Source organism: Pundamilia nyererei, unplaced genomic scaffold, assembly GCF_000239375.1.
Source record: "Pundamilia nyererei isolate P.nyererei 1_Seehausen unplaced genomic scaffold, PunNye1.0 scaffold00132, whole genome shotgun sequence".
Classification (NCBI taxonomy): domain Eukaryota; kingdom Metazoa; phylum Chordata; class Actinopteri; order Cichliformes; family Cichlidae; genus Pundamilia; species Pundamilia nyererei.
Genome location: NW_005187533.1, coordinates 1,626,009 through 1,642,178, shown reverse-complemented (window position 1 = coordinate 1,642,178; position 16,170 = coordinate 1,626,009). Strand labels below are relative to the sequence as shown.

Below are 16,170 nucleotides of genomic sequence, written 5' to 3'. Positions count from 1 at the left end.
TTTGATTTAAGAAGGAAGTTTTAAATCTCTCCCGATCGTGGTGTCGGTTATTCTCAAAGATATGTTTTATGGACAGAAAAGCTTTGTTCAGGGCCCATGGCTGCCCAGGAGTCAAATGAACAGTAAAGCACTTTCCTAGTATCCATCCTACATCCTGTTTCTTTCACTTTGCTCTTCCATCTCTAGTTCTCTGACTCCGTCAGCCTTGGATGCTCTTAATTAAATATAGTCAATGTAATTGTGATTGATCATTCAAGCAATATGGGAGTTTAAAGGAGTTTAAATTGATTGTCAAATCAAATTGTGGAGGCGCCGGTTGCCTGAATGAATACAGGATGAACTATGATAAACATGCTGAACAAAAATATTAAATATAATTATAATTATGGACATGTTTATTGTGGCATTAACCATTTTGTTTGCAAGTGTTGTGTCAATTTTGTCTCTGTTGGATGATATGCCTGATGTAAGATTCAAGCTTAATGCCCTGCATAACAGTGCTTTGAACTTTGGTGATATGAAAACTCTGTAGGTTATGTTGCTCTCACTGATGGATAGATGGCAAATTCCAAGATGGCTGTTGTAAAATAGAATTTCCACTCCTCACTAATTTTGGCCTAGGCTGCTGTGGACTTCCTCTGATCCACTGATGTGTTTTTACACCCCTCTGCATTTAATCATTACTTATAATTTATCGCTGGCTCTCTTCCACTGTGTGTGTTTTTTTTGTTTTTTTTGTCCTGTCTTCCTCCCCTCACCCCCAGCCGGTCCCAACAGATGGCCGCCCCTCCCTGAGCCTGGTTCTGCTGGAGGTTTCTTCCTGTTAAACGGGAGTTTTTCCTTCCCACCAAAGCGCTTGCTCACAGAGTGACAGTGGGGTTTTCTGTTTTCTCTGTGTTATTATAGGGTCTTTACCTTACAATATGCGCCTTGAGGCAACTGTTGTTGTGACTTGGTGCTATATAAATAAAATTGAATTGAACTGAATTAAACTAAATATAACTTCAAATATGTATCATATCAGTTTTTCTTTAAGTACATTTTATACTCTGCAGTGTTTTCATTTTATTTTCGATGACCCTGGAGGGTCCGACTATAAGAAAATCTAAAATGTTCTTTCACTTTTTGTCTTATCTTCCTTTGTCTTTGTCCATGTTTCACGATAAAGTCAAAAACCAAAACTTGCTTCCTTTTACTCCCAGCACGTTCCAGCATTTTTTTTTACATTTATTTTTTACTCTAAAGAACAATATAGAAGATATAGGCACCCCCGTCCCCCACCACCACCAGTATTTCCATTTTGCCGGTATAGTCCTCTGTGTTGGGATTATTGCCAAAAATAATACGGACCGACACACTGTGCATTAATTTCTCTCTCTTTATGCCGTCTGCTTTGTGATCCATTAAACACCGCGGTGCGTGCACGCCCAGCTTGGCTCTCTGCTCGTTTCTCGCGCCCGGGTGTGAGTCTCCTACTGTGCGCCGTATTCCTAAAGCCGGGGATCACGTCACGTGTCACGGCTCCCGGGTCCTGGGCCAAGTTTTTTTTTTTTTTAAATTCCGTGTCAGACCATCCACGGAGCTTCAGCTCAGAAAGCCACACGCCCCGACCCTCCTGCGCGCATCTCCGCTCCACGCTGCGTAACGAGCACCTCAGAGAGGAGCGGATGGATGGATGCATGGATGTGGATAGATGTTCCCGTTTAACTGAACGCGCCAAATCAAGACGACTTTAAGTGACTTATTTGATTACTTCCAGCGATTTCCAACGACCCTCGGATTACATCTGATCTTTGGCAAGCCAAGGAAGGATATTTTTTTTGTTTTGTTGTGATTTTTTTTAAGCGAGAGAGAAGAGAGGAAAGAAGGAAAGGGAAGCTGAGAAAGGCTGGGTGCGCTAGAAAGACGGAAAGTCACGGATCATGCTTATGGGAACTTCCGATTCCGTCTCAATAAGGTAGTTTAAAACAATAAAGTTCTTCTGTTTGCATGTGATTATTTTTATACACACTGAGTGCAGGAGATAGTCCACTTTTTAGGGGCGAAAAACGGGAAAAGGCACCGATGATGCGCGCTCTGGTGGCTTCTACTTCCATTAATACCGTTTAAAACGCGTATGGAAGTACTTTTACAGCAACTGTTCATATCAAAGTGTTTTTAATATTGTTCGGTGTTTATAAAAGAACCCCAGGAGGAGAGCTTCCAACTGCCTGAAGAGTCAGATGCGCTCTTCTCACGTAACACCAAACGGCGGACAACAAAGCCCGTTGAAAAAGAAAGAAAAAAGAAAAGCTTCCTCAAAAGGGCAAAGTCTGTTTGCTGGATTACGATCACTAATGTTTTTGTTCTCGACGTTATTCCACTTATTACAATAATAATCAGTATTGCTGTGGTGGTTTGGTTTTTTTCCTCTTTTTTGGCGCATTCCCTGCCCACCATTGCGTGGTGTGGGCTAAAAACCTTCAGCAGACCAGAGACAGAACAGTCCATCTGTTCAATCACATAGCAACAGGAAGAGAGAGAATGAGAGAGAGAGAGGGAGACAGAGTGGGAAAAACATCCCTCTACTATTATGATACTCTTATAGTACTCGCACTTAATTGTTACCTAATTTCATTAAACACATTTTCGCATTTCTACTAATTGCTGCAACAGCAGGCAGTTGTCAGTCTGTAGTGCTCCATGGTGCCTTTACTGTGTTATTACTATGGCTACTATGAAATTCAGGCTTGATGTTCTGACAGAGACTCCCAGTTTTGTCTGATGAAAGCATTTATTGTTTGTTTTTTTGTTCGTTTTAAGGGGAAAAGAACACAACTGAGAAGAAAGGCTATTTAAAAAAAAAAGCCCATGAAAAGCCTAAAGCCCTGGCAGATTTGTAAAAGGACTGTATTGGAAATCTGTGTTTTAGATTGATTGGAAGCTCCTGCTGCTCAGGGATTGGAGGAGGAAATGGCCTAAGTGTTTATTTGGCTCCTTGTGCGATTTGTCTCCAGTTGCTCTTTGCCAAGTTGATCTTTCACTCGCTTCTTTTTCTGTCACCGTTAATCTGCGTCTTTCCTCTACCTTCATGTCTGCCTCCTTTGACTCACCGTGGGCTCCCTCCCCACTTTCCGACTCCCTCTAACCTTCTTCTCTCCTCTGACCTCCCTTCAGAGTGGCTCTGCCTGATGCTCTATCATGACTGATGGCGAAGGGAGAGCGCGCTTTCAGTACGCAGAGTGCCAGGAGCTGGAGGAGGTGCAGGAGGAGGTAAGGCTTGCTGTACCGACATCCTACAGGAATGATGGCCAAGGTCATGAAGATGACCCAGGAAGAAGACGCCCGGATGATGAGGAGGAAGAGGAGGAGGTGGAGAGGACGAGAAGGAGCAGCAGGAGGAGGAGGAGGAGGAGCAGCAGCAGTAGCATTCAAGGAGATGGAGAAAATGAGTGGAGTCCTGAAGTTCAGGGGGATGAAGAACAGGAACCGGAGCTGGAAGTGGAAGATGGACCAACACTGGGAGTTCGCATCACGGCTCCCATCCGTGATCCAGACTGCGTCTCCGAGGAGGAGGAACAGCAGCCGTATGCGGCCCTGGCCCCCGTGGCCTTCTTCTGCTTAAAGCAAACAACGAGGCCTCGCAACTGGTGTCTCCGCATGGTCTGCAATCCATATCCTTTAACATGCTGGAAATCTGACCCTGGTAATCGGTAAGACAAAATATGTCCTCTGCAATGTTTGTGTGTGTGTGTGGTGGCACGCCTGCATACACGTTTGAGTTGTCAGTAGAAACTTGCTGCTTCTATATAAATACACAAGCACCAGTGAGAGACTCACACTGGTGACACGTGCAGACATGAAGGGCGTGTCTTGGTATTGGGCAAGAAGTAGATGTTACCTGTTGTGAGTCTTTGTCCTTTGCTGATGTGAGATTTGGCTGTTTTACATGCTAAATCTTTTGTGCAACAATTTGCATTTCCCTCTGTGTCTATAAGGTTGGTATTATAACCTCCAAATCTGGTGGGTTGGTTATTTTTAGGTAAATTAGCTTTTCTGTTATAGGACCTGTTAACACGCCTAATTGAGACAGCCCCAAGTACACCCAGCACTCGGTCTGTTTGCCTCTATAGACTGAAAGTGCTGTAACACTTACCTGGGCTGCTTTAGGCTCAGATTCAAGCACCTGGCTATATATATATTCTTTTGAAGCTCATCAGTCAGTTCGAGCTGTATTCCCTCTACTAACAGTTCTGGCAGCCATTTTATTTGAATAATCAGATATTTTAATTTAATTTCAAAGTGCCAAGTAGTCCAAGTGAAATTACTTCCTAGGAGAAGTGCTCATGTCTGCTTTACTTTCTATTATTACCCCCTCAGCCGAACATCCTGCCGGGATCATTTTCATCTGTGGGATGTTTTAACACACCGGAGCATAAGAACATAATGTGCATCCAGATATAGGCGCTATGAAAAGAAGCTGAAGATGAACCGCTGTAATATGTTTTTTTTTTTTCATTCGTGATGTGGTTAAGTGGGTGGTGTAAAAACAAAATTAGGACCTGACTCACATTTATTTTCCTAAGTGCTTCCTGAGTACCTGGAATTTAATATAGAAGGTACCAAGAGTATAAAAATACAAGCACGATTATAAAAGTAAACTACATTTATTCTGTCTCTGAGATTCTATCTCTTTGTCTTCAAGTGATTAAAAAACCCAACTCTGAATAGGTGCATTCTGACAAGCTTCTGCTGTGTTCTTGTAGACCTATGATAGTGGAAGCTTGAAGGTGTAGTGAATCTAAGAAGGATGATCTGACGTGGTGTTTGAAGTCGGAGAAGAAAAACATGGTGTAGAAAGGTAGATACACAGCTAGATAAAGGGGCAACCTTATGCCCACAAATTTCCTCTCTGAGACTTCTGTGTGTTTTGAAGCGGAAGAAATCGAAAAACAAACTTTAAAACGGCGACATATGCACACACACACACAGTTTTGTTTCAAAGATTCATTAATTTGCCTTCATCATTAAAGATCATTAAAGATTATCAGCTCTAGAGATTGGAGTGGATGATTCATGCGGTATTCAGACTGACACTGTGACGTGGGTCAAACCCACGTTGATGATCTGTCTGAATAGGTCAGTGTGCGTCAGCCAACGATCCCTCACGACCCTCCTCTCGAGAAGAGCTGAGCATTGTTGTGGTGGACCGCTGTTTCTATTAGAAATGTACCAAAAGGAAGTTGCAAGTTGCAAGTCGTGTCTTCTGTCATGACTTGTGGACTTGTGCCTAATGATGGTTTGCTAAAAGATTTGACGCACATGTTTTGTGTTCGGTTGCTTTGGTGATTTTGTCTTTCCGCTGCTACAAACAACTCTACAAAAGAAAGGTCAAAACCATTGCAGGACCTTTAGCCCTCAATGTGAGCAAAGCCTCAGAAGAGCAACTTTTTTCAATTGATTTAAAAAAAATCAACTCAAACCTTTATTGACATTTCTAATCTTACATATGCACAAATACAAATTTATTGGTCTGACAATACTACAAGGGTTGTCACCGTAGTAGAATTTCAAACTGATACTGGTACTGGGAAAATACTCAATAATCGATGCAATTTTTGGTACCACAGAGACAGAAAAAAGGACAAAATTAAAAAAAAAAAAAAACCAACGAAAGATAAGAGCAATAATGGTTCGTGTAAATAGACTCAGCTACACCTCTGTTTATTTCCTTTGCTTTTGGTGACTTGGCACCATATATTTCATGGTGATCAAATAGTGTTGGTAAGGTTGGCTGTATTGTTTCTGCCTATAGGCAGAAACAATACAGCCAACCTTACCAGTAGACTCTTCTCAGGTTCAACAAGGGGCTTTAAGAGACACTTTTTAGAGGTAAATAATTTGTTATCCTGTTAAATTAATCCTTCCTAATAACATCACTGACAGGTAGGACCGATGATGGCAACAGTAACGTTATCATTTTTTACTACCTATACCTGGTACCTTAACAATAACCTAACTGTTGGCTAATGTGTGGAACTGCTAACAGTTAAGCAGCTAACACCATCATAAACGTTAATATCTGTGTTCAGCAACTCAGTGCTGCTGAAACAGGAGCTTTACTGACCTCGCGGAATTCTTCAAGACTTCGGTGTCAGTCTTTAACACGCTTTGTTTTATTATGCCACTGCTAATGTGTTCAACTGCTAGTGACGGGAGGGGCTGGGTGTCTGCCTGTCTGCTGTGTGTGAAGTTTGTCAGTGAAAAGAGGGAAATATGGTATCAATACTGCTGCAAATGAGTATCTAATCTGATTGCAATCAGGCATGTATTTATTTATTATGACAGCCCTACTTGGTACATACAGTAACTCCAGTACTGAAAAAGGTGACGTTTTTTTAGAATTTTGGTATTGAAAAGCACTCTGTCTGTTTTGATGTCATCACTGTCTGTTACCGATGTAAGCCTTTCTGCAGCATTTCTACCATATATTTTTTAAAACTGAACCCTTGCTTACAACCTAGATGATATTATCAGAAACTCTTTCTCCTTCATGATCTGACCTTTAAGTGAAAAATTGGTTGCCCATGACTCCACACTCTGGTCCCTTGTTGATCTCGTGTCAGCTGGAGTGATAAGAAGACTGTTTAATTGTCCTTGAGAAGAAAACCTAGTATTCCCTCATGGGGTAAAGTGCCAGTGAGCCATCACCTAATTGATCACATGTCTCTAAGCACCAAAAAGCATCTCTACCAGCTTCCTCATTTCATTTTTGTGGATAGTACAGAACTCACAGGGAATTTCTCATGGGGATTAAAATCCCATTTTTTTTATGAGTTGTGCTCGCTGCAGGCGCTCAAGAATCGAGGCGTGAAAAAGTAAGGCAAGTTATGTTCTCTTACAGAACATGCTAATGGCTAATAGAGATATTAAAATGGGACTGTCCTGCAGCGGGAGAAAGCTGCATCTAAAATTTGTTGTTAAATAATTTAAAGGGCTATAACGTGCCAAGCATGTGTTGGCTTCTTCTTTTTAAAAAATGGACCAAAAAGCAAAAAGTGATAGGAAGTCCGGTTGGGTCTTTTTCATCGAATGTTTTGGATTTGGACATAGAAGTCGTAGATGTTATTTGTAATTGTTCACTAAGACGAATACAGCGCCAACTGGAGCAAGCAGATGAGGAACAAAGAAGGTCCGAAAGGATTAAAGCATGTCCAGTTAAGCAAGCTGACACATAGGACTTATGGTTTGGTAACCTGCTGTCCGACAGATGCTAGTGTTGCGTTACATTACCTCTGTTTTGTTCACCGCACTGTAGCAGGGCTAATACTGCAGTAGCTGCTGAAGCAGACCACTACTATGAAGCAGATGCTCCTATGGTTAGCACATGTGCGCTTCACTGCTTGTGCGCTGATCACATGTCTGATTTCTATCTGAGTGCAGACTTATTTATTCATTTTTTAAGATATGTTGTTTGAAGTTGACAGGCTGGGCTATTTGTACCAAGACAGCAAGGCTAATGAATGAGGCGCGTACTGTCACATGCTCGGCCTTGCATTATGACTGCTCGTTTAAAACTGGATACGGGTTATGTCATAAGAGCTGATCTCACCGGACATCTCTCTGTGTTGTATTCCTGCATGTCTGTGAGTGTGTGGGCGTGCGCGCAGAACCCACTGTTAGCAGCGCAGAGTTGGTGGTCCACAGTAGGTTATGTAAATATTTTTCGGAGCATAAATTCTCTGCCACTCAGCAACAAAATGAATGAACACATTGGGAGAAACGAGAGACTGTAGAGGAGGGGAAAAAAGAAATAAAGAAACAACTACATCCATAAATTTCAAACCACGCACTTCTGAATAAAATCACATCCCGATTCCAACATGTGTAGTCCAACAGTAAAATATTGAATCTGTACTGAGACGGTCATTGATCACCTGTGACAGTAAAAACAGGTCAACAGTTGCTCACAGTTACCAGAATAGCATTTCAGCACAACAGCATTTGTCATTCAAGTCAAGTCTGTTCCTCACTGGTGATCAACTAGTCTGCTCATGTCCAGGAAAATGCACACTTAATAGAGCAATTGATTAGGTCTTGATTAGCCTAGCATGCAAATAGACTTTAAAGACAAAATTGGCATTTTTTATTAATTTCTTTTTAAACTGATGAAAGTCACCCTAAAATATATTGGTTTAGGTGATCTCTGAGTACAGCGTGCATCCACTAGATCTCTGTAGATCCCCCTAACAATCTTCTGCTATTCCCAAACTTTTGCACCCAGACATCACGCAGATGTTGAGCGGTAGTTGGTTAAAGAGCACTGGATGCCCTACCTGCTCAAGTTGGACATTTGCGTTCTCATGTGCAGCTTCATTGTGTGACATTGAGAAAGTACATGGCTACATTGCACATGTGAGAAATCCTAAGGAGTGACAGTAGTACTGTGGCCCTGAGAGGTCAAAAACACTGCAACTAAAGGCAACATCAGCAAATAGAAAAACGCTGTGCACAAAACACAACAGAAGTTGAGTAAAATAAAATGGAAGTGTTTTGGGGAGACAATAACGTGACAGAGCAGCTGTGGGAGTGACAGAAACCACAACATGTGACATTACATTGAGACCTGCTTAAAAGAAGCTATCTGTGTTGTGAGGAAGAAAAAGATGCAGATAATGTGTGCTTTAATTGCACAATTCATGTAATACTGCAGGTACATGTTTGCTATTAGCCATTTGTTGTTAGCCTGTCACTGGCGCAGATTTTCCTTCATGTTAATGTCTCTCCTAAGACACTTCTGCTGTGTTGCATTCAACCTCCGCTATGTTTTGTGTGATTTTGCAGCTTTTTTTTCTATTTGCTGGTGTTTTATTTAGTTGCAGTGCATTTGACCTTTTAGAGCCACTGTACAAAAGCCCTAAAATATGGACAAAAAGAATGTAGCTAGCTAATGCTGTTTATGCTAATAAACAGCATTAGCTAGCATCAGCGTTCTTTCTTTTGTTTAAAACAACTGCTTTTTAGATGTTCCTGTTGAGTAGAGACCTAAAATAAATCTGACAGTTACATCTGAAACAATCTGAAAACAAATGCAGGATCACAAGAATGAACATTATGGAGTCGCTGATTAGACGGTGTTAAAGAATAACAACCTGAGTCAAGCTGATTAAATCTGGTTCAGGAGCCCAGGCAAGGTTAATCCATTACAGATGAGTTGATTCATCGTGCTTATCTGTCTCCATTAGTCATCTATACTCTAAAACATATTAAAGGGGGCCTTTTCACTTCCATTGTGATAGATGTTTCTACACAGAGATACAAGCACACAGATCACCTGACTTTTTTGAAGTATCAGATGGATTTGATGACTTTAGATGGGGATTTTTTTTCCAATGTATTTAGTGGTAAAAATATCTGTGGATTAGCGGTTCAAAATAAATCAAGTGGAAGAGGTTTCTCTCTTTGTTTGAAGTTTTGATGGATTGGACTTGCTGTATAAAACTAGAGACAGGCTTAAAGCTGCATGAGATCAAATCGGCTGCATGAAGAATGTCAGTCAAATGTAGCTTAGATGAATCGAGGAGGCCTGTTAATGTGCAGCTTGTATCAGCGATAAAAAGGACTATCTTCAGGGCAAGAAAGTTGGATTGGTTACTACCCTTTACTCCTGCAGTTCCATTCCTTTTTTTCTTTTTCACCCCTCCTGTTGTGTATGTATGCCTATTTATGTCTTTAAATGACTTCATCTCTGCAGTGTGTGGGATAAAGAGACTTAGCCTTCAAATTAGCAGGTAGTCCTTCTCCAACTGCCCTTCTGACTGGCATCCTGAGGTTTAGGTGTGTATGTGAGACTCGCTTCTCTGCATCCCTCCCTCTCTGCCGGTCTCAGAGCTCGACTCACTGTATTTGTATTGAGCAGTTGATCAGTGTGTGTGTGATTGTGTGTTCGGTGACTCATTATATTTGGCCTGTTCTCATCATAACAGCAGATTGGGGGTCGTGAGGTGCCCATTTCTGCAGAGACAGAGGGATCCTGTCTCTTTGACGTATCAAGTCCTGGCACACCTTGCGCAGTGCTCAAACTGTGGGTGGTTGAGCATCACTTGTGTGCTGTGTAGTGGACAAGGCCCACGCTTTCAAACGTGTTTGGTGTCTGCCAGACGTTATAACAAAACTTTGTTACAAATGTGGTGTAACAAAAGCTTTTAATTTGTCACTCTTCTGCTATTATGTACGTATTTAATCATTAGTTATTATTAATCTCAGGCTGTGTTTACAGCATGTCTATTGTCCTGTCTCCATCTCCTCAACCCAACCAGTCACAGCAGATAGCTACCCCTCCCTGAGCCTGCTTCTGCTGGAGGTTTCTTCCTTTTAAAAGGGAGTTTTTTCTTCCCCCATTTGCTCAAAGGGTGTTATCATGTTGTTGGAGTTTTCACTGTTTTCTTTGTAGTATTGTAGAGTCTTTACTTTACAATATAGAGCACCTCGAGGCAACTGTTGCTGTGATTTGGTACTATATAAAAAAAATTTATTGAACTGACTGTAATGTGTACAGCTCTGCTATACCGCACGCGCCTACATCACCTACATATTTCTGCTCTAAATGTAAAATTTTTAGGAACTTTCTTTTTAAATGTAACATAGTGTCGCACATATTTTAAAAAAACAAAACAAAACAACAACAACAAAAAAAGCCGATGTGTTGTCAAAAAAAGAGAAAACAAAGTAGAGATTAAGCTTCATATACATCTTGTTCTGGGTGGAGTTTCTCCTCGTGGTGCTCCATGTCGTGGTGCTTGTTTAGCTGTGGCTGGATGGTAATATAAAGTTATTACATATAATATATGTTATAATAGCATATATAATAGCATAATATAATATGTTAACAATAGCAATATCATGAAATTTAGCAGTATTTCGTTTGATATTGATATAAAAAACAAAAAACAAAACAAAAAAACATGTAAGTCCTTTATTAAAAAGTCACTTTAAATTTGAAATCACTGACATGGTGGTGGCAGACTGTTTATTTAAAATGTTTTTTGTTGCCATGACACAGAATGAAATATTAGGGTGGTTGCTAAATAGTTTACTAACGTTACTTCGAGGTATAGTGTTATTTACATTATATTAGCTTAAGCATTTACATAGCATTTAGCATTACCCAGTGCAAACATTTTAGCCTGTAGGATCTGGTTGATTTCACAACAGCAATGCCTGGTGACTCAAATATTATACTATGCCACACTTACTGCGTTTCTTACATATACATGATATTAACTAGCGACAGACCTAACTCTGAATAAAAGCTAAGTAGACGTAAACATTAAATGGTAAATGGCCTGTATTTGTATAGCGCTTTTCTAGTCCCTAAAAGCTTTTCTAGTCCCTAAAAGCTTTTCTAGTCCCTAAAAGCGCTTTGGGGTCCTTAATTAAGCTAGCAGTCACTGTTTGGTTTGGGAAGTCTGCAGCTGTGAGAATGCAGGGGTGCTTCTCACAAGCAGTCTGTTCTTCCTGCTGCCAAAAATAATAGATCAGCCCTGGAAGGCTGAAATTAATACCAGAGATTGAAGACCAGTGAAAATTGTTTGGATGAGAGCATATTGACTAAACAATCAACCACTTGACCCTGAGACCTCAACAACAGAAAGAAAAAAGGTTTGGAAAGGGGAAGTGAAAAATATGATTAAGGGTTGTACAGTAGCATACACGTATTAGTATTTAAAGGATATGTATTTGGTCATATCCATAGATAGGAGAACTTTTGAAAATCAATATTTAATTAAAATACATTTAGGCAAAATATAAATTGAACATTTTAGGAAATTTTTAAAAAGTAGCTTTGGTACTAGAACTCAAGCTTCATATCACTACTCAGTAGAGTAAAATGATGTTTAGGCCCACTTGGAGGATAATTTTTGTTTACCAAAGCATTATGTAGCCAAACATGTTAAGTAAACAAATGTGCATTTCCAAGTTAAAGTGTTTGAAGCCCTTCCAGATATTTATTGCAGAGCAAAAACTGCTGCCTTCGCCAAGTTGTGGAGCAGGGTGTTTACTTATGGTTGGGTTTCCTTATATCCTTTGGGTGTTTTGAGACTTATGAACTATGCAAGAGCTTACTAACTATAATTATTAAAATTGTTTTATGACTTTTTTTTTACTTGCAAATCCTAAAAATGAGCAATTTTTTGTGAATATACGAGGCTAATTTTGTCATTAACAGTTCGGGGCCACACTGTGTGTTTCAAAGCTATTTTTAGCTGCGGGAACCTGCCCCAACTGCTAATTTATCTCACTTAGGATTTGTAAAGTCTTGTTATTATTCCAAATACCGGTGCTGTGTTAACATCAACACAATTTACAACCAGTAACAAATCATCGCCACCAGCAGCGAGTCCACAGTAATTTGCATTGGAATCAATAAAGGGCCTTTCACTGGTGTGCTTGTTACCAATGAGAATAAGCCTCTCTACAGTGACCGCATGTTTGCTGCCATCTTTGCTCGTAATGCTTCGCAAGACTTGTTCAAATGGCCACTGTTTGCACAAGCAGTGCTTTGGCTCAGATCTCATGTATGTAATTGGAGCGGGTGTGGCTCAGGTGGTAGAGCGGGTTGCTCACATATGGTAGGGTTGCCCGGCCCTCCCCATACACTGGTTTGGTCCACTGCTCCTCCGTGTGTGTTTGTGTCATCTCAAACAGAAAGTACTTGTTTCTTATTTTTGGATCGTTAATGTTTGAAGCATCGTGCGTAAATGTGTGTAAATCTTTATGCGTCAGTTTGAGCACGCCTGTGAGAGGGCAAACGCGTGTGCTGTTTGCTGTGTGTGTGTTGTGGGATAACTTCCACTGCAGTAGGATCTTTTGTTTATCCCCAGGCTCACTGTTTACAGGCTGCTTCACAAAATGATCTGGAACTAATAGCGCTGATTTTCATGTGTGCACTGGCTGAGTGTGTGTGCCCCCGTGCACGAGAGCTTACTTGAGTGCGCTGTAAGAATGTGCCATTTGGCATTCGCAGAACACCATGTGTTTAGGCAGTGACCCACACCTGCCCCAGGCACAAATGGTCTGTGGAATCAGAGGATCTGCGCTCTGCTGCACTGCACCGCTGTTGTTGTTGTACCGTTACATTACGTCACACTCATTTACCGAGCACTTTTCCAAAATGACTTTGAGTGAAAATAGTACCAAAAAAGACCCTTCTGCTAGCAAACCACATGGTTTCCTGCAGAGTCTGGGTCAATCTAAATGAGTTTGTTAGCTGTTGGTGTTCACTGTTAGAAGGTTCATGTAAAGCAGACTACTAATGGAATACTCCAGAATACGCTGAGATGACCCCTGATCAGTTGGAGGATGAACATTTGACTTTCTTTTTCTTATGATACCTATCTCCCAGTCTTCAGGCACTCCTCATTTCTTTAAATTTGTTCTCACTGCTTTCGCTGAATCTATGGAAAAAGCCAGTGATGACAGAATTCGACATGCATAAGATAGTATTTTTGCAACGAGGTGATTCCCAAAGAGATATTTGCCAATAAAGTTGTCATATCTTGGCATGGTGTGAGGTGTCTCCTCAAAAAATGTAAGGAAACTGGATATGTAGAGGACAAAAAAAAACACCTGTTATGCTTTTAAAAAAAGTCCTTAAGAAATAAAGAAAAAAAAGCAAAGACCTGAGAGACGCATCTAGCCCTTCACTTGATCCATCTACTCTTCACTGAAGCTTCATCAGAAATGGTCTCAGTGGAAGGGCCACTGTCAAGAAGCCATTTACAAGGAAGGGAAATAGGGAGAAAAGGCTGACGTATGCCAAATTACATAAGAACTGGACAGAAAATCAGTGTCAACAGGTCTGATGGAGCGATATACTGTATCCAGATAGTTCTTATGAAACGCGATGGAGGCTCATGTCATATCGGGTTTTGAGGCTGCATTTCAGCCACTGGTGATAAGGATTGCTTTAAGTTTGGTGGCGATATGAGCACAGAAAAGTACAGTCAGATTTTGATCCACCATGCGATACCATCTGGAAAGCGTCTGATTGGCAACAGCATCATTTATCAGCATGGCAATGATCCCAAACACACTGCCAGTGCAGTAAAAGCGTAGCTGGGTAGAAAGACAAACAGAGAAAAATAAATGTTGTCAAATATTGACTTTAAAGCTCATTAGAACAAACTCTGCGTTTCCCTTACGTACTGTATTTCCGTTTCTGTTTGCACATGTTCCAATACGGTATTCTGACTCTTCACCTATTTCAGAATTACAATACTTTATAAATCAAAGGGCAATTGTTTGTTACAGACACTCACAGATAGTATAGCTCTGAGAGATAGAAAATATAAACACTATTTAAAAAAATGATGCATTATTAAGTAAAAATAAGACAAAAATGTTACAGAGAGAAAACACAACAGTGTGCAGCAGAGACAAGTGAAAACAGGTGAACAGGTGACATAAAATTCTGAGGCATCCAGTGATGCATTGTGGTTGAATGAGTCTTTTGGTGCTCCTGTTGCTGTCCAGCACGAGATAGAGAGGGTGTGAGGGATTTTTCAGTATTGACTGCAACTTGGACTCATTTCTGAAACCTCTGTCGGAGAGTTAAGCTCCACCCCCACAGTGTTACTGGTCTTGCAGATCAGTTTATTGAGTGTGTTGTTATCTGTACACCACAGTCCTCAGTATAAAACATTGAAGGGAGATATAAACTGATTACATAGAAGTGAACACATTCTTTTACTATAGTGACATATCGAGGAGACGGTACAGTGGCCTACAGTGTTCTTTCTGCTCGGTATGGTGTTTCACTCCTGTCAGTCAAATCCCCTGTAGTGGCAATGCCACACTGATTGGGCCTCTGGTACCGTGGGTGGGTTTTTTCAGCAGCTGTTGCCATGGCTGCGTATCATGTTGATGAATGTACGCAGATCAGCTCTGTATCCAGAACATTTCCCGCTACCCTCACCAGGGATATCCATACTGAAAGTGTGAAGCGGTTTCTTTTAATCGAAGCGTTATGGAAAGATGCTAAAACAAGGCTGGAAACACGAGACAGGGACAAATAGGGCAAACTCTTTAGGAGATGAGAAAGAGGGACTGGGATGATTGGGAGATGCCAAGCGAGCAGAAAGTTAAGAAATCGGAGAGGAAAAAGAAGCAAGTGATATAAAACAGACGAGGGAGGTCAAAGACAGAGGACAGGAAGTTAACAAGTGAGGCGAGAACGAGGGCGAGGAGAGAAGGATAAACAGTGCAAAGAGGAGAATCAGAACAGCGAGAGGGATGACGAAAAGCGGCGTCGAGCAATATGAACAGGAGGGTAGAAAGTAGAGAAAACTGGTCTTTTGAAGCACGGCTTGTGCACGTACAGAGCGCTCGGCCAATCACAAGTGCGAGCGATGAACATGTGCCCCTGTGTCCTGTTTTTTTCTCCCCTGCTTGTTGATGGTTGCTGCAGTGAAGATGCAGCGGCGCTCTCAACCTCAACATACAACTCCATTCTCACCCTCCTCCCCTTCCCCCGTCTCCCTTCTAAAGAACAACAAAAAAAAAGCTGCAGGTGAAAAATAAAGCATGCTCCTTCTTTGTTCCTCTTCCCTTCTCCTGTCATTGTTTTGTTTCGTCTTGCTGCTAAAATGCGCGCGACTCCTGACTGCAAATGCATCAAAGCACTTTTTTTTTTGTCACTCTGTTGGAGGCAGAGATCAGTTATGGGTGTTATTTTCAGTGTGCTGCAGTGTGAAATATGCATTTTAATGCACACATAAGCTGTTTTAATACAGAGGGATTTAAAAAAATATATATATTTTGTGTGTGTGTGTGTGTGTGTGTGCTTTAAACATAATTGTTGGATGTTGCATTTTCTGTCATGATTTCTCTCACACTGTCAGCATTTGACATGAGCTCACTCCTAGTAGTGTATTGATTTTAAGGTTGAGTGTGTGTGTGCGTGTGTGCGTGTGTGTTTGTGTGTGTGCGTGCGTGTTGCCCTGGTGGCTAAAAGGTGGAAGTGGAGGGGAATAGAGTTCAGTGAAAGAGGATTGATCCAGACTATAAAACAGGAGGTGAAAAGACAGAGAGTCGGGAAGTGTAATTGAAAATCTGAGAGATTCAGAGGGGCCACTGGCTCTAACACACACACACACACACACACACACACACACACACACACACACACAC

General features: G+C 41.1%; 1 protein-coding gene across 1 annotated transcript in view; it reads left to right on the top strand.

The window, feature by feature from the left end:
- Nucleotides 1–1,451: 1,451 nt before the first annotated feature.
- The window catches only part of cacna1ha (calcium channel, voltage-dependent, T type, alpha 1H subunit a), a 121,152-nt gene continuing 106,433 nt past the window's right edge, over nt 1,452–16,170 (top strand). The window contains exons 1-2 of the mRNA XM_013913441.1: nt 1,452–1,957; nt 3,157–3,653. Of these exons, the coding sequence (XP_013768895.1) occupies nt 3,181–3,653 (473 nt within the window). The 5' untranslated portion in view covers nt 1,452–1,957; nt 3,157–3,180. The remainder of the gene's footprint in view (nt 1,958–3,156; nt 3,654–16,170) is intronic.